Here is a 24,377-nt window from a genome sequence, read left to right on the forward strand (position 1 = left end):
CTGCATCAAAATTCGACCCATTCCTGACCTGCATAACCACCTCCAGCCGCTCCTCTGCAGTCAGCTTCTTCGCTCCAGTCATGATAATAATTTTATAAAAATAAATCTAAAATAAAAAAATTGTTTTATAATACCAAGTAATATAAATTACATCATTAAACAATATTTAGAATGAAAAATAATACCAAATAAATGCTAAGCAAGTAAAATTTGTGACCCCCAATGCCAAGTCTTAATTGCACAATTAGGCCCATCATATTAACCTCCATTTTCCAAAATAAAACAATAAATAATGCAACCAATGTAAAAATTACAATTAATATCCACTAAAAACCGAAAAACTAATACAAAATAACATGGACTGGTAAGTTACAAGCCCAAAATACAAATAAATAAAGTATTATCAAATATATCAATTGTAAACAAAATTTAAAGGGACATCAGGTGATCGCATAAATTAACATCCAAATTACCACAAAGTTACTAAAAATTAAAAGTCACAAAAAAATTTAAAGTTCCTACACAAAGTAAACAACCTTGACATTAAAGAACTTGAAATCTGGTTGTTTTTATTTTTAAAACCTATTTTAAAATCAAAATATTGTTGTAAAAGTTGCTGGGTGCATGATTTTCTGCCGCCACTTTATATATATATATATATATATATATATATATATATATATATATATATATATATATATATATATATATATATATATGTATACATATATATATACCTATATATATATATATATATATATATATAGAAAAATAATTTTTCGGTTTTAAATAGAAAATTATTTGTAGCATACAAATAATTTTCAGTTTATTTTAGCTACTTCAGTTTTTCTTCAAGTTAATAAAATGAATTAAAAAGCTATTGCTTTTTTCACCTAATAATGTGACATAACTGTCCTTTGGTTACTAACTGAATGTTTTAAAAAAATGAATTCTGAAACTTGATTTTAAAAACCTCATACAAACTTTTATAACAATGGAATGTATAAAAAGTTTGCTGTTTTGAAAGATAGAAAAATTTTAAAATATCAATTCATAGTAAAATTAACTTTTGTTAGTTGGCAATTACATTATTAAGAGTGAACTGCTTTTAATAATAAATGAACAAAAGTAAAAAATTTCAGTCTATCGCGCAAACTAGACCCAAATTTGATTTTTGAATGAATGAACTTTTGATCTTTAGCTTTCTATTTTAGTTTATGTGAGGGAAACAAAAAAACGAAACGTAAACTTTTTCAGAAAGTTTTGTTTCTTTTCCAAGATCTAGCTATTTTTAAACTTCAATGTTTTTAATGTTTAAAAAATCCATAGTAAATGTAACTTATTCATTAAACGTAATTTTTTTAAATTATACTTAATGAATAAAAAAATAAAATAATTTTTCAAAATATAATATATTTTTTAATCAAAAAAACTATATCATTTTAATAAATTAGGTTTATGGTAATTATTTCTTTTTTATTTATCTTTTATTTAATTGTTTAAAATACTTTAAACAATTTACAATGATTATTTACAAATAGCGTGGTTATATTCTTAAGTAAAATAGTTTTCTTATCGTAACTCAAGCAACTTGGTTATGTCTCACGGTAAATTCATGTAGTCAAAGAAATCCCTTTAAGTAAACTCATTCTGATAATACTAAACAAGATAAACACAATGATTAAAAATCATTGTCACAGCACAGGTGTTAATTTGGGGAGAAAGGGGGCGGTAATCTTAACAACACCACACATACACCCCCACGTTACCAAAAAAAAAAAGCGGTATCTCCAAATAAACTTTAGGTTCGTCACTAATATATATATATACACACACATACACACATACACACACATATATATATATATATACGTTTCAATTAACCTCAATTGTACACACACACCTCAATTGATATATGTAAATACATCACAAATGGTTATATATATGGTTATATAATGGTTATATATATATATATATATATATATATATATATATATATATATATATATATATATATATATATATATATATATATATATATATATATATATATATATATATATATATATATATTTATATTTATATAAACTATTAACTAGTTTAAACAATCAAATATACTTACAACTTCCTTTCTTCCCTAAGCTTCATATTTTTTTTGTCAACTATAAAAAATTCATGATAGTTGTCTACCAACAATCCATGTAACATCCAAGCAGATAGTTGCTTATACAAAACACCATGACATGTATGAAGTATCCTAAACAATCATTTAAATACTAAAAACTTTTTTTCTGAAAACAAAATTTAAACTAAATTTTACTTTACTAATTATATTTAATATAAAGATTATTTAAAATATGATATATTTACTACTTTTGTAAATACTCTTTAGACTTTTTTATACATTCTATGTATAATATACAAATGCAAATAAACTATGTATAACACATAGATATTATATATAGTTTAATACTAAACTTTGATGCAGATCTTAATAGGATGTTTCAAGTAAAAACAGAAGAAAAAAAGTGTTGTTATAATATACAATACAAAATAATTATAATAAAAATAATGGAATATATACATATATAAGTACATACATATATATATATATATATATATATATATATATATATATATATATATATATATATATATATATATATATATATATATATATATATATATATATATATATATATATATATATATATATATATGTATATATGTATATATGTATATATATATCTATATATATATATCTTTCTCAGTGTCTTAAATAGAAATGTTATTATCCTTTAAAGAAATGTGAACATCAAAGTATTTCATCTAAAAACAAAATTGAAATTGTTTTTTCTGGACATATATCTGTAAAAAATTATTACATAAATTAAATGTAGTAACATTAGATACAGAAGAAAAAAAAGTGTTGTTATAATATACAATACAAAATAATTATAATAAAAATAATGGAATATATACATATATAAGTACATATATATATATATATATATATATATATATATATATATATATATATATATATATATATATATATATACAAATATATATATATACAAATATATATATATATGTATATATATATATATATATATATATATATATATATATATATATATATATATATATATATATATATATATATATATATATATATATATATATATATATATATATATATATACAGTATTGTGAAAAAGTTAAGAACCACTAAATAAAAAAAAAAAATTTTTTTAAATAAAGTTAATTAATTTTTATTCTAAAGATAATAAAATAGTCTTTTTTCTCAAAGATATTAAATAGAACATGAGAAAAAAGATTTTCTTTTTTTTGAAAATTAACTAATAGAACTTAAAAAAATAAGGATTAAATACTTTGTGTTAATTTTTTTTAATATTTTTTTTGTGAAAAAGTTAAGAACCACAAAGAACTTTTTGTGCTAAATGCGGCGGAAACGTCTTTTTTTAATTTATTTTTACCTTTTTTGTTTAAATATTTTATTAATGACCAAAAAATTATTTACCAAAAAAGTTATTACCAAAAAATGAATAAAAATATTTAAAAAGTATTTAATTTCAAACAAAAAAAATTCATTTCTTTTGAAAAAATGAGCAGAAATGCCATTACCTATGAAGATCGTGTAAAAGTGGTGCATTTTCACCAGGAAGTTAAAACCGCTTGTGAAATTGGAAAAATAATAAAGCGATCACATAGTTTGGTGCTAACAATCATCAAAAGATTCAAAAAGACAAAATCTTACATTGATCGCCATCGTTCTGGAAGACCGCGTTTGACAACACCCAATGATGATCGCCTTTTAATCATGTTGGCAAAGAAAATTCGAACCATGCCGTCGCATGAATTAGGAAGGGAATGGAAGCTTTCAAATGGACATCAAGCATCAGCATCAATTGTGCGTAGGAAACTAATAGCTAACAATATGTTATGGAAAAAAGCTGTTCTAAAATCGCGACTTACCAAACAACATATAAAAAAGCGAAAAGAATTTTGCCAAAGCGTCAAAGAATGGTCTTAATAAAAATAGAGGACAGTAATGTTCAGTGATGAGATGAATATCGAGGTTGATAACCGAAAAAACCGAATTATGATTCGCAGGCAGCCTTCAGAAAAATATAATCTTGATTGTATCGTTCAAAGAACAAAACAAGGTAGCGAGTCGGTTGGAATATGGTGCTGCATGACATATTATGGTCTCGGTATGTTTAAACTATTTGATGGTCAATTCAACTCTATTTATTACATCGATATTTTAAATAATAACTTGTTATCACCAATTGATGCACTTGAGCAAAGCGTTCTGTTCATTTTTTAGCAAGACAATGCACCATATCACAGGGCTAAAATTGTCTCTGAATGGTTTGAAAGCAAAAATATTGAGCGTCTAACTTCGCCACAAAATAGCCCAGATCTAAATTGCATTGAAAAAATTTGGAGTTGGCTTGATAAAGAGATTGCCAAAAAAGTACCAAGGAGCCTTGAGGAGTTGCGCGATATTTTACCAACAATACTTGGAAATGTTCCCAAACATATTTTAGAGAATTTTATAGATTCAATGCCAAATCGTATAAATGAGTGGTTAAAAATTTATGGTAGAATTACGCGGTATTAGGTAAAAATTACAGTTTTTTGTTCTGTGGTTCTTAACTTTTTTACAATTTTTTTAAACAAAAATTACCTATAAAACTTTAATTACATTTTTTTTATTTGTTTAAAATTTTTTGTCATTATTTTTTTTTATTTTGTTTGTCTATTTTCTAAAATTTATTCTAATTATTTTTTTACCAGAAAAATATATTCGATAAAAAAAAAATTTAAAAATAAAAATAAATTATGATTTGTTTTTTGGTGGTTCTTAAATTTTTCACAATACTGTATATATATATATATATATAACCCAACTAAAACAAAACTCATATAACTAAAATGCTTAGTCTATTTAATTTACGCATTAAAAAACCATTTCATTCTTTGTTTTTGTACTTTGTACAATTGTACTTTGTTTTTTGTTTTTTTAATATGTTTAAAGATAAACATTTACCATAAAAAACACATAACTATATAAGTAAAAAAAATAGTTTTTAATACTTTTTATAAAAATTCATAAGAAGTGTTTTGTTACTTCATTAAAAAGCGTTTCAATAATATAAAAGCATTTAAGATCAAACTTATTTAATTGTAACAGCTTTCTAAAACATTTGTCTTTTTTTTTTTTTTTGCAACGATATTTTATTTATCTTTTCAAATGTATTAACTTTAATTATTCTTATATTAAAATTCGTTTAAGAGACTTTCGTTGTTGTAGAATGTTGCCGTTTATAAAAACAAAACAATATTATAAAAATTGCAGACTTAAACAATTTATATACTTATATAACTATACAATTTATATAATTATATCGAACGGAACGGGAAATAAAAATAGCAGCAGGTCGCTTGATTTCGGACTAGAATGATGAAAATTACAAATTAAATAATTTATGTTTATTGTTTACCCTTAGTCAGTATTTTAAATAGTGTAGTGTTTGCTTTGGATGCTTGACTTTGATTTTAAAAATGAATCACTGAAGTGAGATTATGGAAAGCTGAGAGAGTTAAAATATTAATTGGTTGTCACATTGATAGTTTACATTGCATTTTACAATGACATTGTTTACATTGATATTTTGTTTCAAATCAGAATGGCTGTTCAGCACTTTGGCGTAATGCATTGTTTTGACGTAAAGCAGTATTACTTTGTTTATTTACTTTATTCAAAAAAATTTTTTCAACTGTTTCGCAACAAACTTATAGTGGTTCTCCCCTTTTCTAAAGTCAATCAGTTAAAGAGTTAATCTTGTGGCAACTAACAGTTTCCTATTATCAGTCTAAGCTACCATTCATTAAAAATTACTCCAGTTTTAATTTTTTGTTAATTGTTCATTATCAACTTTTGTTAGCTCTGCTTAAATACCGATAATTTGATTTATATATTACTCTATAGTATATAAAATGTATATATTATATGTATATATTTTGTATTGCATGTATGTTTTATGTTTATATATATGTGCATATTTATGTATATATATATATATATATATATATATATATATATATATATATATATATATATATATATATATATATATATATATATATAGATATATATATAGAGATATATATATACATATATATATACATATATGTATATATATATATATATATATATATATATATATATATATATATATATATATATATATATATATATATCCATATATATGTGTGTGTGTGTATGTGTGTGTGTGTATGCGTGTATGTATATATGCACATGATTATATGTATATATAAGTTTTGTCATATATACCCTATTTTATCACTTATATTTATACTAAAACAGTTTAGTTATATTATAAATCTTATTTATATTTAAAACTTATATACTTATATTTATACCTATACTATATACTCTATTATCTTAAGATTAATTATACTCATTATTTAAATATAAAGATTATTTATACAGTATCATAATACTTATATAGTATTTATAATATATCTATCATATTATTTATTATTATCTGATTCTTATAAGTAACTATATTTATAATACAAATATTTAATACATTATCTCTGTTAGAATTTATGAATTTCAAAAGTGTTACACTCTTTACTTTTAAAATATTGTTACATTCTTACTTTTCATCAAAATACTCACACACAGTATTGCATAGTGTTCACTAGTATATAAAATATAATATATAGACTAAAATTTGAAACCAAAAATACCAATAAAAATCTAATAAAATAAAAATATAAAAGTCATAAATAAAAATTTAAATTCAGAAAATAGAAATAAAAATATAAAACTCTTAAATTAAGAATAAAAATATAAAACTCATAAATTAAAAATAAAAATAAAAACCAAATAAAAATACAAATATAAATTTAGTTTAACCAAATACCCTTTTCTCATCTCCATTATCCTAAATGCTGAAGTGAATAATATGGTTGCTAAGTCTCCTTGTGGTGTTTGTTATAAAACCGTAACATGTAATCAAAAAGCTATACAATACGACTCTTGCATTAAGTGGATCCACATTAGGTGTAATAATGTTGATAAAAAATTCAATAACTCTTGGATGACTGAAACTGGCTACTGGTACTGTTTTAATTGCTCGGAAAACTCTCTACCATACTCTTCTCTGACAGATAAGGATTTTAAGGTCACTATAAATGGTTGCAAATACTTTTACTCATAATTTATTTTATGACACTTTATCTAACCTAAATAATCTTTTTCAAAATAAACTTGACCATGATAATATTAATTGTAAATACTATGATTCAACAGAGTATAACAAAGCTATTAGTATTGATTCAAAAACCTATTTACATGTAAATATATAATCATTGCCTGACATATTACCTTGATGATCTAAAACTTCTGCTTTCCCTTATGAATAATAAACCCAATATCATTGCTATATCTGAAACTTGCTTAAATCACAACAAAACACTTAGAACTGATATCACTTTAAATGGCTATGTCTTTGAACATACTGATTCTCATTCTAATAAAGGAGGAACTATTATACATATAAAATCTGAATTAAATTATAACTTAAGATCTGACCTCAAAATTCAGAAAAAAAAAAGAACTAGAATCAACCTTTATTGAAATTTTACTGCCATAAGAAAAAAAAATTATTGTAGGTTGCATTTATCGCCACCCATGTATGAACACCAGTGAGTTCAATATCACTTATATACAAACCCTACTTGACAAGTTATCACTAGAGAACAAAAATATAGTTCTTTTAGGAAACTTCAACATTAATCTTTTAAAATATGACTCCTGTAATGATGTTTCTAACTTTCTAGATCTTATGTGCTCTTTCTCCCTCTTCCCATTAATTACTCGACCAACCAGAATTACTCCAAAACCAAAGACACTCATAGATAATATATTTGTAAACTTTCACACACCAAATATTAAATCAGGCAACCTAACAGTATGCCTTGCTGACCATCTTATTCAGTTTATATCCTTTCTATGCAAGAACTTAAAACAGTCTCATTCCAAACTATATCGTAGATGTTTTAAAAATTTTGATGAAAAAGTTTTCTTAAAGACCTTAAGGAAACTGGTTGGCTTTCAATAAACCAACAAGGGAACTATTGTGTTAATAACTCAACTTCTAAGTTTTTGGATGCACTTAAAAGATTACTTGATAATCATGCCCCTTTCAAAATGTCTACTAAAAAAGCTAATAAATCTTTATCAAAGCCATGGATTACTAATAGAATCATTACGTCAATACAAATTAAAAATAAGTTGCACAAGAAGTTTATAAAATGTAAAAATGAGAGTTTAAACTTTCAAAAATTCAAATATTATAGAAATCAAAGTAGTAACCTATTGCGATACTCAAAAAAAACATATTATTTAACCTACTTTAATGAAAATCTAAATAACCCTAAAAACACCTGGAAAGGAATAAGGAGTATTATTTATATTAAATCAAAGAACAACAATAATATAGATAGTTTAAATATCAATAATAAAACTATAACTAACAAGAAAATAATTGCAAACACATTTAATGATTACTTTTCTTCAATCGCAGATAATCTTTCTAAACAAATTATACCTCCTAGATTTCACTTCAGCCACAATCTAAAAAATCAAAATCCTGATACTTTTTTTATATCTCCAGTTACTTCTTAAGAAGTAAATGACTATATCTCCCTCTTGAATCTAAAAAAAGCATTGGGCCCAATAGTATTCCTTCAAAAATAATGACTTTAGCATCTCAAGAATTAAGTTTCCCCTTGAGTATTATAATAAATCAATCTTTTCAATCAGGGATATGCACTGACTTATTTAAAGTTGCAGAAGTTGTTCCAATTTTAAAAAGCAGCTGTAAACAAGATCCTTGTAACTATTGGCCTATAACCTTACTCTCAAATGTAGATAAACTAATTGAAAAGCTTATGTATAACAGGCTACTCAGTTTTTTAAATCTATCAGATAGTTTATATAGTCTGCAATTTGGATTCCGAAAGAAACACTCTACTAACCAAGCACTCATAGATATAACTGAAACCATACACGAGGCTTTGGATTAAAAACAATTTGCTGATGGAGTGTTTATTGATCTGCAAAAAGCTTTTGATACTGTCAACCATGAAATTCTATTATCAAAGCTGTATCATTATGGTGTAAGGGGAATTGCTCTGAACTGGTTTAAGTCTAAACCATCGTCCACAAAGTATTACTATTGGTAATATCTCATCTACTACTAAGTTTACATCTATAGGTGTTCCTAAGGGTTCAACTCTGGGTCCCCTTCTTTTCCTTATCTACATAAATGATTTAAACACTTGTATTAAATACTTGAAGGTGTATCATTTTGCTGATGACACTAACCTTCTGATTGTAGATAAGTCTTTAAAAAAGCTAAATAAGTACCTAAATTATGACCTAGCATCACTGGTTCAATGGTTGTGATCAAACAAAATATTTTTGAATGTCAAAAAAACTGAATTAGTTCTATTTAAACCTCAAGGCAAAAAATCACCAAAAAACTTAATTTTAGAATTAGTGGTCAAAAACTAAATATTGTATATAAAATATAATATCTGGGCATATTATTAGATGAAAATCTTTTGTTCATTCAACAAATTAAATCCATTTTAAACAAACTCAAAAGTCGAGCAAATGGAATGCTTACCAAAATAAGGCATTTTGTGAATTATGAAACCCTTGTGAATATTTGGCATGCTATTTTTAACTCCCATCTATCCTATAGTTGTCAGTTATGGGGATAAAGTTCATCCGTTTATAAAAAAAACCTTATAAATCTCCAGAATAAATCTTTAAGAATAATTCATTTTCAACTTAACAGTTTTAGTTCTGAAATACTGTATAGTCTTTCTAAAATTTTGAAGCTTGATGAACTTATCTACTTATCAAACTGTGTTCTTGTGTGGGAAATTGTCCACAATAATATGCCCAGCTGCCTCACTAGCTATTTTAAATTCAAAAGTGATATTCATGGTTATAAACTTAGGTCTTATTGTAGTCTTTCTATACCTTTAAAACAAACACATAAGTATGGCATAAAGTCAATCAAGTATCAATCAATTCACTGTTGGAACTCTCTTCCTGTTGAAACTAAAAAAATATTTTAAAAAATGACAAAAATGCCTTCATGACTCATGTAAAAAAAGTTTATCCTCAATAAAAATAATCAATCAACTAACAGTTAAGCAATCGCCCCCTAGTTATTCTCTACAACATAAATAAATTTATATAATATGGATTTTTAATATAATAAAAGTATAAAACTCATAAATAAAAATAAAAAATAAAAATAACAATATAAAACCAAAAACTAGAAATAAAAATATAAAACCCATAAAATAAAAATAAAAATATAAAAATAAAACATTAAAATATATAAATGTTCATTTAGTCGCAATCAAATACCCTCATTTTTATCATCCTGTAAAGTTTATATGGCTCTAAAGTTTGTGGCATTGTTACTAAACCATGTAACATGTAATAAATAAACAATAAACTATTTTCTATGCAATTGCCCCACTTAATTCTTGCCCTGCTTAATTCTTCATAACAATTTTTTTTTTTTTTTCAAATTTTTTTATTTTACTTTAATGCATATTCAATATTTCTATTTCCTTATAAAATACTATACTTAAAAAACTCTGGTACATAACAAAACTCTCCTAGGACTTCTCCTTCTTTGACTTTTCTTACCAATTCGTTAAACTTCTCTCCATTTTATTCCCTTCTTTTTACCTGTTATATTTTTTGTTATTGATATTATTATGATTTTTATATTTTTATTTTGCATTATTATTAATGATAATCACTATTATATATATATTGATAAATATATAGTAAAATATATATCTATATATAGTAAAATATATATATATAGATAATACCTTTTTATATTACTGTATTTAATATTATTTTTACTATTTATTATTATTATTTATCATTATTTATTATTATTACTTATTATTATTATCATTATTATTATTATGCTATAACTTATACCATCATAGGTCTTTACACGTCATCAGTTTATAACTGTTTGTAAATGTCCTGCACACTTGGGAGGTCTTTGAATTACATGTTAAATATTATTTTTTTCTCTTATTTTACTGTGTGTAAGTTGCATCACATATCCATCTAACTATCATCTTCACTGTTGATTATGTGACTGCTATACATCAAAACAATTTAGACACATTTAACTTTTAAAGATCCACCAATTGCTGCTAGAAGTGGAGATAATGCTCTTAACATGGCCCAAGTATGCTAGCCTGTACTCTATTCTTGCCATTAATGCCTTAACTAATCCAACTATTTCTGCGATAACAAAACTTAACAAAACACTTTCAACCATTATTTAATTTCTTTTTTGACTTTTTCGAACTACTAAAAAATGAAATGAAAAACTTATCCACTTTGAAAAGAGAAATTTTATATTAGCTTTGTCACACCTCTTTTCTACTTGAGTATCAACATGTTCTAAGTAACATAAATTTTTTAATGTGATTTTTTTTTTAATATTATTCTCCTCCTAAAGCCGAGGTTACCACTATAGTTGAAGAAGCTACTTTTTTAAATTGTCGTTACAACCCTCTCTCAATTCTTTAACTCCAAAACACAAACCTTGAGGAACAAAGTAACTGCGTGGAGAAAAAAGTTGAGTGTGGTACTACCTGGGATGTAGTAGGGATTAAACTTGGAACTTCTTGCTTACAGAGCAAGTGCTTAACCATTACACCACAACTGCATTAATGTGCCATACCACTACACAAATATAAAACTATGTAATTCTGAGAAGTATTCATAAATAAACTTACTTTTCAACAGCAGCTTTGATTGGAGGAACTCCACAGTAAGAGGTTTTTTGAAGAAGCTCTAAAATTTGGCATCCATGAACCTAAATATTTAACAGTATTAAAAAAAAAGTTTCTTGTAAAGAAGACTAATTTATTATATCAGTTACTATTATACTACAGTTAATTCCCAATAACTCAAACCTCTAAGTGATCAAGTGGTTTGACTGAACGAATGTTCGTCTAAAGCGAATTTCCATCAAGTTGATTTAGTTTAAGTTAACAAAATTTTTCTTTATTCAATGCTAAAGTATATGCATTAAATTTACACCATTACACTAATGTTTCAATGAATAAAGTTCTGGATTGTATTTATGCAGTACAGTCAATAAATAACATTTGAAAAAGTTTAGCAACAAAATGACTTGTTTTTTATTTGGTGATAAAATTGCGGTATTTTATTTAGAAATTCATTAAACTATAAAATAGTTGTTTCTTAAACAGTTAATTCATGATGTATTATCTAACAGCTTTATTAAAGCATTATTTTACATCTGATAACAATCTATTCTATTCAGATCAAATACTAAGAAACAATAAAGAAATTATTAAGCTACAACTATTTATGTTTTGTGAATGACTTTTTAAAAATTTTTTTATCATGTCAATATCTTTAATTCCCATACAAAAAGTTCGAGTTATCCAAAGAAATTTGCTGAAAGGGAACAAAAAAATGGCTTGACTTAATGAAGTACGAGTTATCCGAGGTTCAACTTAACCAGAGAATTTTAATAGTAATCGATTAGACAATTTCAAGGGACCAAATGAAACAGTTCGAAATAATAAAAGTTCGAGTTAACCGATGTTCAACTTACCAGGAATTAACTGTAATACAAACACTCAAAATCTTCAACAATAACAACAACCACAGCATCAGCTTAAACAACAATAACCACAGCATCAGCTTAAACAACAACAAAAACAACAACCACAACATTAGCTTAAACAATTACAACCACTTATAATAACAACTTTAACAACAATAGAAACAAAATAAACTTCAAAGACAACAAAAACACAAAACTTACTTTTTTATTTTGAATTTTATTGATCATATTCATCAAAGTAGGAAAAACAAAAAAATACTAAAAACAATTTTGATATTAAAAACAATTATGCATAAAAAAATTAAAAACAAAACAGTCAAAAAATAATATAAAATAGATTATCATATTTGTACCCTCAAATATATCACATATGGGTAAAAATTTCTCAAAAAACAAGGGGTTGCATCCGACATCACCGAACTCGCTGAAATTTGGCAAAAAGGTTTAAAGATATAAGTTAGGAAAGAACGTAAATTTTTTTCAAAAAATTCTCATCCCTTTAAGAGTTACAGCAACTTGAAATTTGATTAGTTTTTGACTGAAAAATGAGGGGGGAAAAGTGTTGGAAATAAGTCAATTTACTATTATCCTTTTAACAATCTTGTGGTAATGTTGGGAATCTAAAATTTGGTACCAAAGGAGTTTAAAATCAGCTGAATCTGAAAATCATAGTCTTGTATCTGTCAAAACAATAGAATATAGTTTATTGTAAGATCCACAAAACGCACTTACTAACAACAATAAAAAAGGACATTGACAAGTATAGCTCTAGAAAAAATCTGACTGATGGAAAAAACTTTTGGTTTTGATTTTCTTAAATATTCGAAATATATCTACTTTGCGAACCAAATTTTTATTGGCCTTATGTTTTGTCGCGAAGTTATTAATGTTTTGGTTTTTCAATTTTTCTAAAGAAATTTTGTAAAAAAAATTTATTTTTGTAAAAAAAATGTATTTTGATATTGAAGATAATACAATTATCTTTATTTTTAAATTAAATTGGTCTAATTAATCATAATCTATAAATTAATTATATATTTATGTTTTTTTAAATCAACTGACTATAATTATTAGAGTTAGTTGATTAAAAAAAACAGTATATATGATTAAATTATTTACAAAGTTATTACAAAACATAGTTCAACATTTTGTAAATTTATTAATTTGTTACTTGTTATTTTCATTACTTTTTATTATATACATGTTATTTCATTTTTGTTACATAATAGTCATGTCATTAAATTAAAAATATTATATAACCTTTTATTATTAATTGTTTTATTGTAATCAAATAGTGATTATCTCATCAATAAAAAAAAAGTAATAAAATGACATACAAATGTCTAATAAATATGACCATGTTAAGTTGTATAACTAAATAAAACTATATTCAGTTATACTTTAATTTTACACAAAATTTTTGTAAATAGTTGGTAGAGAATTGACAATAATTAGTAGGTACTTAGACATTTAAAATATGTATATTAGAACTAATAGCTATTTCTCCAAGCAATATGTTCCTTATAAATACAACTTAAGTTTTTATTGTGGACATATTGTTTGTGTTTAAGTGTGATTTACTTGGTAGGACATAGTATTTAAGATTTCTTGTTTTTAAGTGTTTAGACTGTGATTACTCATTATAGTTTTATAAGGATAACAAAATAAATTGCTGCTTTGTAAATAATTATGGAACTTGTTATAAACAGCCATACACCCAAGTAAGAAATCTGATTGAAGATATTGACAGCAATGTTAAAAAACTACTTGTAAAACGAACAAATATGAAAAAAGAACGAATTACTAGCATATGCACACATCATCATGATATGTTAGTTGTAAGATATGAGGGTAATCAGAAAAGTTGTTGTAATCCATTTCTGACTCACCAAAAGGTGTGTAGAGGTAAAAATTTATATATTTGTATTTCATTAAGTAATATTATTCTTAATAAATTGTTTATAAGTTTTTTTAATAATTATCATAATTAATAATATAATTAATTTTATAGTAATATAATTACATAATATAATTAACGTTATTAAAGTGTGATTACAATGCATACTGTGTTAGAAGCAGAAACTATAGGTTTAAATCTTACACCTGGAAAGAAATTGTGTCCAACCTGTCGAAGTAAAGTTATGAAACGTTTATCAAAAAGTACGAGTAAAAATAAAAATAATGAAGATTTCGATATTGTTAATGAAGCGCCCATTCAAAATAAAAAAGGTGTGGATACACATTTTACATTTGCTGGAGTATCTCCTATTAAGGTCAAAGGATTGCATAAATCAGGTAAAATCAAAGAAGGTAAACGAAAATTGACAGCATTAACAACCTCCATTAAAAAAAAGGTAGCCATATCCCTTAATATATCAGAAGAAAGCTTTGAACAGCAGTCAAATTTTGTTAACGAGTATATTGAAAAAACAAAGTTGTTTGATAACATGATGGTATCATTAACTAACAAAATTGCAGAGTCAACAGCAACATCTAAAAAAATACAAGTGACGACACTTGCTCCAACAGACTGGTCAATAAAAAAGGTTTCTGAAACATTACATGTAACAAACTATGTAGCTCGAACTGCACGTAAGTTGGCATTAGAAAAAGGTATTTCAACCATGCCTAATCCAAAAGTAGGAAAAGTTCTTCCTGATGTAACAGTTCAACTGGTCAAGACTTTTTATGAAGATGATGAACATAGCCGTATAATGCCTGGTAAAAAGGACTATGTAAACATAAAGAAAAATGTCTACATGCAAAAACATTTGCTATTATGCAATTTAAAGGAATTGTTTGTTGCCTTCAAAACCAAGAACCCAGAAATAAAAATAGGATTTTCAAGGTTTTGCACATTGCGACCTAAATGGTGTATTACTGTTGGTGCCTCAGGAACACATTCTGTATGGGTCTGTGTTATTCATCAGAATTTGAAACTGCTTTTACATCCTCTTGGTGTAACATACAAAGAAATGTTACCTTATATTGTCTGTGATATAACTAATAAAGACTGTATGATGCGGAAATGTGAAAAATGCCCTGCAACTAAAAATGCATTGGTTGAAAAACTTTATGATTTACTTGGAGAATTTGAAGATGATAAGGAGGTAGAGTTTGATCAGTAGACAACAACAGATAGGTCAAACTTGACACATAATAAAGAGCCAGTGTTTGAATACATCGAACTAGTATGTAGAAAAATGGAAAAACTTGCACCACATTCTTATTTAGCAAAAAGTCAAGCATCATACCTGAGATCAAGAAAAGAAGATATGAATGAGGTAACAGCATTATTTCTGGGTGATTTTTCAGAAAACTATAAATTTGTAGTTTAAGATGAAGGGCAAAACTTTCATTGGACAAATTTACAATGTATACTTCATCCTGTGATTATTTATTTCAAAAAAGAAGGTATTCTCAAGCACAAATCTTATTGTATTATTTCGGATGATATGATCCATGATGTGAACATGGTATATAAAATTATTGATGTTGTTAGCAATGGTATAAAAACAAATCTGCCTCAAATAAAAAATATTGAATACTTTTCAGATGGGTGTGCAGGTCAATATAAGAATTGCAAAAATATTTTAAATCTTTGTTTCCATCTTGAAGATTTTGGATTTTCTGCTAAATGGAACTTTTTTGCAACTAGTCACGGTAAGCAACCTTGTGATGGGATAGGTGGTACAGTCAAACATTTAGCAACACTAGCAAGCTTGCAAAGAGATATGGGTAATCATATTTTATCTCCACAAGCAATGCATAAATATTGTAATGAAAACATTGAAGGTGTACATTTCATATATACCTCATCAGAAGATTTATTTTTGGTGAGAAACACTCTTAAAGAACGATTGGATATTGCAAATATAATACCTGGAACACGTAGTTACCATCAATTTGTACCACTTGGCTATCAAAAGGTAAAAAATATATGTTTAATATACCCCCTCATTTTTCAGTCAAAATCAAGAAAACTTCAAGTTGCTGTAAGTTATAAACGAATAGGAATTTTATAAAAAAATTTTACAGTCTTTCCTAATATATATCTCTAAACATTTATGCCAAGTTTCAGAAAATTTGGTGATGTAGGGTGCAGATTTGTGTTTTTTGAAAAATGTTTACTCATATAGCAAACTTCGTTGTAGTAAGTTTTAGTTTTGTATTTAGAAGGTTTTTTTATTTAGTTACGTACTCTTTTTATTCATTTTTTTCTAAAAATTCTGAATCAACACTTAATCATGTCAAAAATACTCCAAAAAAAGCATCATATAATAGTGATTTTGAAGTAAAGATGAAAATATCGTAATTTAATTAAATTATAGATAATATACTGACTGAATTTTCATCTGAGAGCTTTATAAAAAATCAATTGGAAAATCAGCATCAATTAAAGTTGCCTCTCCTTGTTGTGTTCATAATTTTCGTACTCCTGATATTGTACTCTACCTTTATTCGTTTTTGTATATATTACCATATATACAAAATGGGTTGGGTCTTCTAATATAATATAATATCCTTTCTCTTTTAGACATTAGGCAAAAACACATTTTAAATGTGTGCTATTTAACATTTAGGGGTAAAACTTGAATAACTGTCTCGACCTTAAACTTAGAAAATTTTTTTAGCTAATTCAATAATAAAAACATAAAAGAAAAAGTTAGCAAATCAAATCAATTTTTTCTTTATGTTTTTATACTCCATTTAGAAGTGTATATTTTTCTAGAAATGTTTAAAATCTAAAAATATTTAAATAATCTTATAATGAAACTTATTTGCTTACTTCTTCAAGTTCTTGATGTAGCCGTGACAATGGAGTGTGTGGATCTCTTATGATCTATAAAAATATTATTCTATGATCATAAAAAATAACATATGAAAAACATAACTGGACCAGAACCATAAATCCAACAGCAATGTAAATCCGACTAAAAACTTGGCCTTAATTTAAAAACCTAGTCTTAATTAAATTCGAATGCAATTATTTTCAAACTATTGGGAAAAAAAAAATATTTTTTTAAACTAAAACATTTTTAAAAATTTGAATAAAACTTGTTCAACCTTTAGGTATTAAAAAAAACAAATTTCAGGGCAACCCAGTAAAAAAAACTAATGATTTAAAAAACATATGATTTTTAAAATTATAGAAAAAATGTTACTAAAAAAATATCAAACTTGATCTTCAATATGAATAAGAGTTTGTAGGTACGGCTGTAACACTAAAGATAATCCTGCACAGAAAGCATGCAGATATTGGCCTTGTAAGCCCTGGTTTTGTTTGACAATTTCTATTAAAAAAATTAGAAAAATAATTTAATCAAGTAGTAATTATAAGTTACAAAAAAATATTATAGTAACAAAAATATTTAAATATAACAGATGATATAAGTAAAACATTCAGGTATAAATAGTGTAATAAATAATTGGTGAATTAATTCAAGGGTTAATGTAAGTGATTGCAATTTGCAATACCTGAAAATATATTAAATAGAAAAAACGAAAAAAATATTTAAAAATGTTTAAAAGTATATATTTTTATCTTTATTCTTTTTATTAACTAATTGGATAATTAACAACATTTAAAGTTTTAAAAATATAGTTTCCAGGGGCGAATCCAGAATTTTTTGAAATAATTTTCAGACATGGAGAAAACTCCAAACATATATATACATGTACTTTTGTCAAACACCGATGCTTTGCAAAAAATTGCAATGAATGGAGCCTGGGAACAAAAATGACCCAATGTTTGAGACACTCCTCCTCAAACATTAGAGCAACAAGTTGATAAAATATTTTTCTATTATTCTTAACTAAACTAACATTTATCAGCAAATTGTAAATTTCATAAAATAAGTAATGTCAATATGGGGACTTACACTGGAGCATTAACTCAATTAAAACAAACTCGCCCTTGGTTAATTAATATCCACTGTGTTAATCACCGACTAGAACTTGCCATTAAAGATGTTATAAAGCAATTTAAAGAATTTACGCAATGTGATCACCTTTATACAACTCTAATCTACCTTTTAAGAAACTCTGGTAAACTTAAGGAGTCCTGTAAACATCCTACTGCCTTGTCAATTCAATATTATGCACTTAGTAAAATTACAGGAACTCGATTTGCTGTGCATCGTCAAAAGGGTTTTACAAAGTTTTTACATAATTGGCAGTTATATTTAGTTGCCCTACCAAATACTCTTGCAAGCGAACAAGGATATCGAGCCGAAACAAGAGCAAAAATCCAAGGACTGCTAAAAAAATTCACAAACTACGCGTTCTTATGCAAAATTAGTGCATACATCAATTTCCTTGATGCAATGAGCCTGTTGTTTCTTTTTTTTGAAAAAAATGTTTTGTTGGCGCACGAAGTATACCCTAACATTGTCCAAACAATATCTCATTTGACTACACTAATACCAGAGGGAGCTGATGAAGCATTTTGGAGTTCAACAAGAAAATATGTAATAAAAGAAAAAGATAGCATTGTTTCCAATGAATCTAGTTACCTAATGGCAGACCACAAAAAGAAAAAAGCGAAAACAAGAAATACCTTGAAATCAAGCTTGATGGCTTTAATTCAAATGCGATTTGCATCATTTAAGGATAATAAAGTCTTAACCTCTGTGGCATGGCTTGATCCGCAAAATTGGACGAACGACCAAGATAATGGTAATAATTGTATAACATACCTTATGCAACATTTTCAAAAACTGCTTACAGCAGCTACCTTCCAAGAACTATTTTCTAAGAGTAGGTGCTCTACAAATAATGATAAAAACAAATTCAAAGTTATCATGTCTTGAAATTTGGGAAAAATTATTTAAATTTAAAAAACTGGATTTTCCAAACATTTTGTTATTAGTTGATTTGTGCTTTTGCTTGCCTTCATCTAATAGCACTGTAGAAAGATGCTTCAGCACACTGACTATTATGCTTTCAGATAAACGACTAAGCATGAAGCATAGTACAATGGAAGACTGCATGCTGATTGCTGGAAATAGCAATGTGCAGCCAGATTATGAACGCAACGAAATATTGCAAGATGCTGTAAATAAACATTTATTAAAAAACAGAAGACTAAAATTTCCAATTAAATCAGAACTTAACATTGCCGCAAATCATAAAAAAAATATAAATGATGCTCCCATAACTGTTCAGTTTGACATCAGTACTGCATATGAACTATTGGGTTCAGATGAAATTGAAGAAGATGCTAGCAAAAATGATGATAGCTCGAATGATGATAAAGAACACTGTGAAATCCAATTAGAAAGTCATGAACTCTCGACATAAGATAAACAAGAAGAAGAACTTAGTGACAATGATAATTGCTCAACTAATAGTAGTGAATGTAGCATAATCTGTTTCATTACAAATACATAAATATTTTTTACAAATAGATTTTTAAAAATTTTAGAATATCGTTGCTGGAAAAAGAACCCGTAAATATAAGAAATTAAAATAATCACAATAATCTTAAAACATTCGCATCTGCAAACCATTTTTTAACTACCCTTATAACTTTTTTATAAAATTTAAAATTAGCACCACAAAATTTCATTAAATTTCATGGTACTTTTAAACAGCCTTATTATTTACTTACATTTTTAAACATTGTGCTGTGTTAAATATATTGATTTCTAAATAAAAAATCTGAGGTGGGAGTGGGGTGTGTGTGTGAAAGCCCTCATGGCTCTTCTCCTCTTTATGGATCCGCTCTTGTATTAGTCTATTTATTCATGGAAGGAAACGAGAATAATAGAGCTATGATGAATTTTTTTTTTTTACTTTTGCTTACAATTAAGTTTACATTAAATAATGTTTTGATTTTTTTTTCCGGTTTTTCCTCTATTTTATCATTCTTTAAAATTTTTATTTTTTTAGGTTAATTTTTGTATTATTTATATATTTAGATTTTATTCTCTTTTCAGTTTATGGATTGTTTATTTTGATTTAAGTTTGCTTTATTTTTTTTAGCGCATTTTTTAAACGCGCTAATTATCAAAACTTGCGAAGAGCCATGGTCAAGTTGTCAAAACAAAGAACTATATGCATGGTCATATAAGGCGTGCAACCGCACGCCTCTTAAGCGAAGGCCTTATGTGGCGCTTTTTATGTGGATGAAACAAGGAAAAAGATCAAAACGCAAATAGCTGAACATCAAAAAAATGTAACTAAAGTGAACTGGAAAGCGTCTGCAATTGTTGAACACGCACCATATTACAAAGGTATTAATTGGAATAATCTTAAAACACTTTCAATTATCCCAAATAATTATATTAGAAAAATCAGGGAGGCAACTGAAATAGACAGATGGCAATGTTGCTATCCAAAAAATAAAATCTAAACAAGGATAATGGCAACCTAGAGATGACTCACCATTAGAAACCATATTTTGTTAAATTTAAGAAAAACTTTTGTAATAATACGCAGCAATGACATCATTATTGTAAACAACAAATTTTTTGTAACGTATTGTAGCTTGAAAATGACTGCAACTATATGAGCCGAAATATCACATTTAAAGTTAAAAATTTTTTAATAAGTTAAATAAATAGTATGTCACCATAAATGATGTATTTTCAATTATATATATATATATATATATACATATATATATATATATATATATATATATATATATATATATATATATATACATATATATATATATATATATATATATATATATATATATATATATATATATATATATATATATATATATATATATACATATATATATATATATATATATATATATATATATATATATATATATATATATATATAGCCTTCCTAGGAAGCGCGTGTGGTTGCATGCCTTGTATGTCCACGCTCAAAATAATCCTTTTAGACAACTTGACCACGTTTTTATATAGTAAGCATTTTAAGAATTTGCGGCAAAACAAAGCTGTAAGAAACTAGAGAATAAAACAGGAATACTTGAAGAAAAGAAAGGAAGACTATACGAAATAGAAAATTTAAATAAAATAGTTTAAAATTTTATAATAAAAAAAGAAAATTGTTGTCAAAAAAATAATATACCTAAATATTTTACTCTTTTTGTTTTCTTATTTTTATTTTTTTATTTTTTTTGTTTTCTTATTTTTGTTCTTTTCCACTACTTATATTGATACAAGTCAAGCAAAAAAGTAGATATAAAAATAATTTTTGACATACAATTTTTTTGCGGCTTTTTTCAGTCAGTATATAAAGGAAAAATTTTATAAATTTAGCTAGAAACATGGACAATTTTTAAATTTGTTTTTCAAATGTCTTTGCTAAACTTTACTGTTTTTATCAATGCACAAGAAAGCGAGTAAACTAATTGCTATTTATTTGTAAAAAAAAATTTTTTAACAAGTTTTTTATGTAAAAAAATAAAACGATGCTGCAAAATTTTGTGGGCTAGGGCATTGTTAATTTACCGAACTTTCTTAACAAAATTTTTAGGAGCCTATTTAAAACTTTTTTTAAGTTTTTAAATACATTTTTTTAAGCAGAGTAATTGTTATGTTCAAAATCTCTAGTAATTCGTATTAACATTGGAAATTGAGCAATATAAACGATACAACATCAGACATGTATCAAATGCGGTAAATACATTTATTAAAAGAAAAGTTATTCTTTTGCTCAACTTATTACATCATTAACAAAATTTATTAATCAAATAATATTTTTTACAAATAAATAACAATTTATTTTCTTATTTTCCTATTATATAAGTCAAATATAGCAAAAACTTTTTTAAAAGTAAAAATAACATAAGAATGAATAGACGTAATAAGCAAATAAGCGTAAGGAAAAAAATTAACAAAATTTCTTATAGTTCTAGCGTACATAGTAAATTATTTTCTTAATTATATGGAATGATAGAAACCATGAATAAACTCCATATCAAAACTTTCAATTGCAAATAAAAATTTTCAAATAAAAGATAATGTTTTTTTCAACAACAACTCTAAAAAAAAAAATAGAAAAGTTGTATAAAAATTTTATATAAAAAAAATTTTTTATTTACCTTTTTTAATTATTAAACTTTCTAGTTTATATAATTAAACTTGAAATTTTGTTACAATTTTGTTTTATTTTCGTAGTTTAGTAGTTAAGTCTAACTTTTTGCTGCAAATTATTGAAACGCTTTCTAAGTTAAAAAATGCGAACTGCCGTGGTCAGTTTGTCTAAAAAAAATACTTTAAACGTGGACAAACAAGGCGTAAGACCGCTTGCGCTTCCCGGGAAGGCTTGATATATATATTTGAAACGCTTATAATAAATACAAACAATATTAAAAACACACCTGTTTTAAGGATCAAGTTAACAGGAACTAAATCAACACTGAATTTTTCTATAAAATTCTCAAACATTCTATAATAACCCCCTAATTTACAGATTTTATTGAGCAGCTCAGTTTCACTAGGATGAACAAATGGAAGATTCTTTGTAACCTTTGTAAATAGAAAATATTATGTTGGTAAATTATAAAAAATTTACACAATATTGACATAAACATTGACATAAAAACATATTCACATAAACATTGACATAATATATTTATAAAATCCAATATAAAGATATTTACCCAAAAAAGTTGTCTTGACAAAGTTAGACTATTCTAATATATTTAACATTTTTGAAAACTTTTGGTTCAGATAGTTTGAAATTTTGATTTCAGATTTGATAATTGTGACCAGAACCATTCAAGAAAATTATTGTTAATGTTCATAATATATTTTATTTACTATTTCTTGAGTCAATTCATTTTGGATTCATCATGATCAAGTCAATCATTTTATCTTTATTAATTATGCATTTAACACCTTGCAATATAATTTATGCATTAAACATCTTGCAAAGATTAGTTGTACAAGATTTATTCTTAAAGTTGTTGATTAGATACTATACTGTTATTATTTAGAAATTTTTTATTTTTTATTTTTAAATTCATTTTCCCATAATATAAAAACAGTTTTTATAATTATTTTACAAAGTTTTGTATCACATTAGTCCTCTAATAAACTTCTAATTATCTACCACGCCGGCAAACATGGTTTCAGTCCATTAGAAAACCAAATTTTTGTGATATTAATGAACATTAGATGTGTCATTTAAATTTAAAATTCAGATATACATTTTATTAAAAATTCTAAAACTCTACAAATAAAAATATTTAACAACTTTAAAAATTATTTAAAATCAAAAAAATTAAATTGCATATTATATTAACTTGCAGGATCTGCTATCTGGGAAGACAAGAAACAATATCTGGAAAGACGAAAAACTATCTGGGATGACCAGAAGCAACAGAATGAAGTTTGAAATGAGATTCTTTTAAATATAAACGGATTAAATAAAAAAATTAAAATAACAAATAAAAACAACCTCTATTTCATTAGTGTCTTGATTAACTTTAAAAATAGCTCCAGGTGTCCCGGATAATGCAACCAACAGCTCATGAAACATTTTATTTGCTTTAATATAATCAAAATAAATTATGATTAAAGGACAAGTATGTTATTAGTTGTCTGACTATGAGTATGATATTACAATATTTAAACTCTGTAAATTTTCAATTTA

At 25.4% G+C, this 24,377-nt stretch overlaps 1 protein-coding gene across 1 annotated transcript in view; it reads right to left on the bottom strand.

Annotated features, from left to right (window-relative positions):
- LOC101239410 (gamma-tubulin complex component 4) overlaps nt 1-24,325 on the bottom strand; it is a 53,734-nt gene extending 29,409 nt beyond the window's left edge. Inside the window, exons 1-7 of the mRNA XM_065816489.1 lie at nt 24,183-24,325; nt 23,101-23,248; nt 17,970-18,082; nt 17,578-17,631; nt 12,990-13,046; nt 11,926-12,005; nt 2,123-2,257 (exon numbers count right to left, since the gene is read on the bottom strand). Of these exons, the coding sequence (XP_065672561.1) occupies nt 2,123-2,257; nt 11,926-12,005; nt 12,990-13,046; nt 17,578-17,631; nt 17,970-18,082; nt 23,101-23,248; nt 24,183-24,263 (668 nt within the window). The 5' untranslated portion in view covers nt 24,264-24,325. The remainder of the gene's footprint in view (nt 1-2,122; nt 2,258-11,925; nt 12,006-12,989; nt 13,047-17,577; nt 17,632-17,969; nt 18,083-23,100; nt 23,249-24,182) is intronic.
- Nucleotides 24,326-24,377: the final 52 nt, after the last annotated feature.

The sequence above is a fragment of the Hydra vulgaris genome, chromosome 13 (assembly GCF_038396675.1).
Source record: "Hydra vulgaris chromosome 13, alternate assembly HydraT2T_AEP".
NCBI lineage: Eukaryota > Metazoa > Cnidaria > Hydrozoa > Anthoathecata > Hydridae > Hydra > Hydra vulgaris.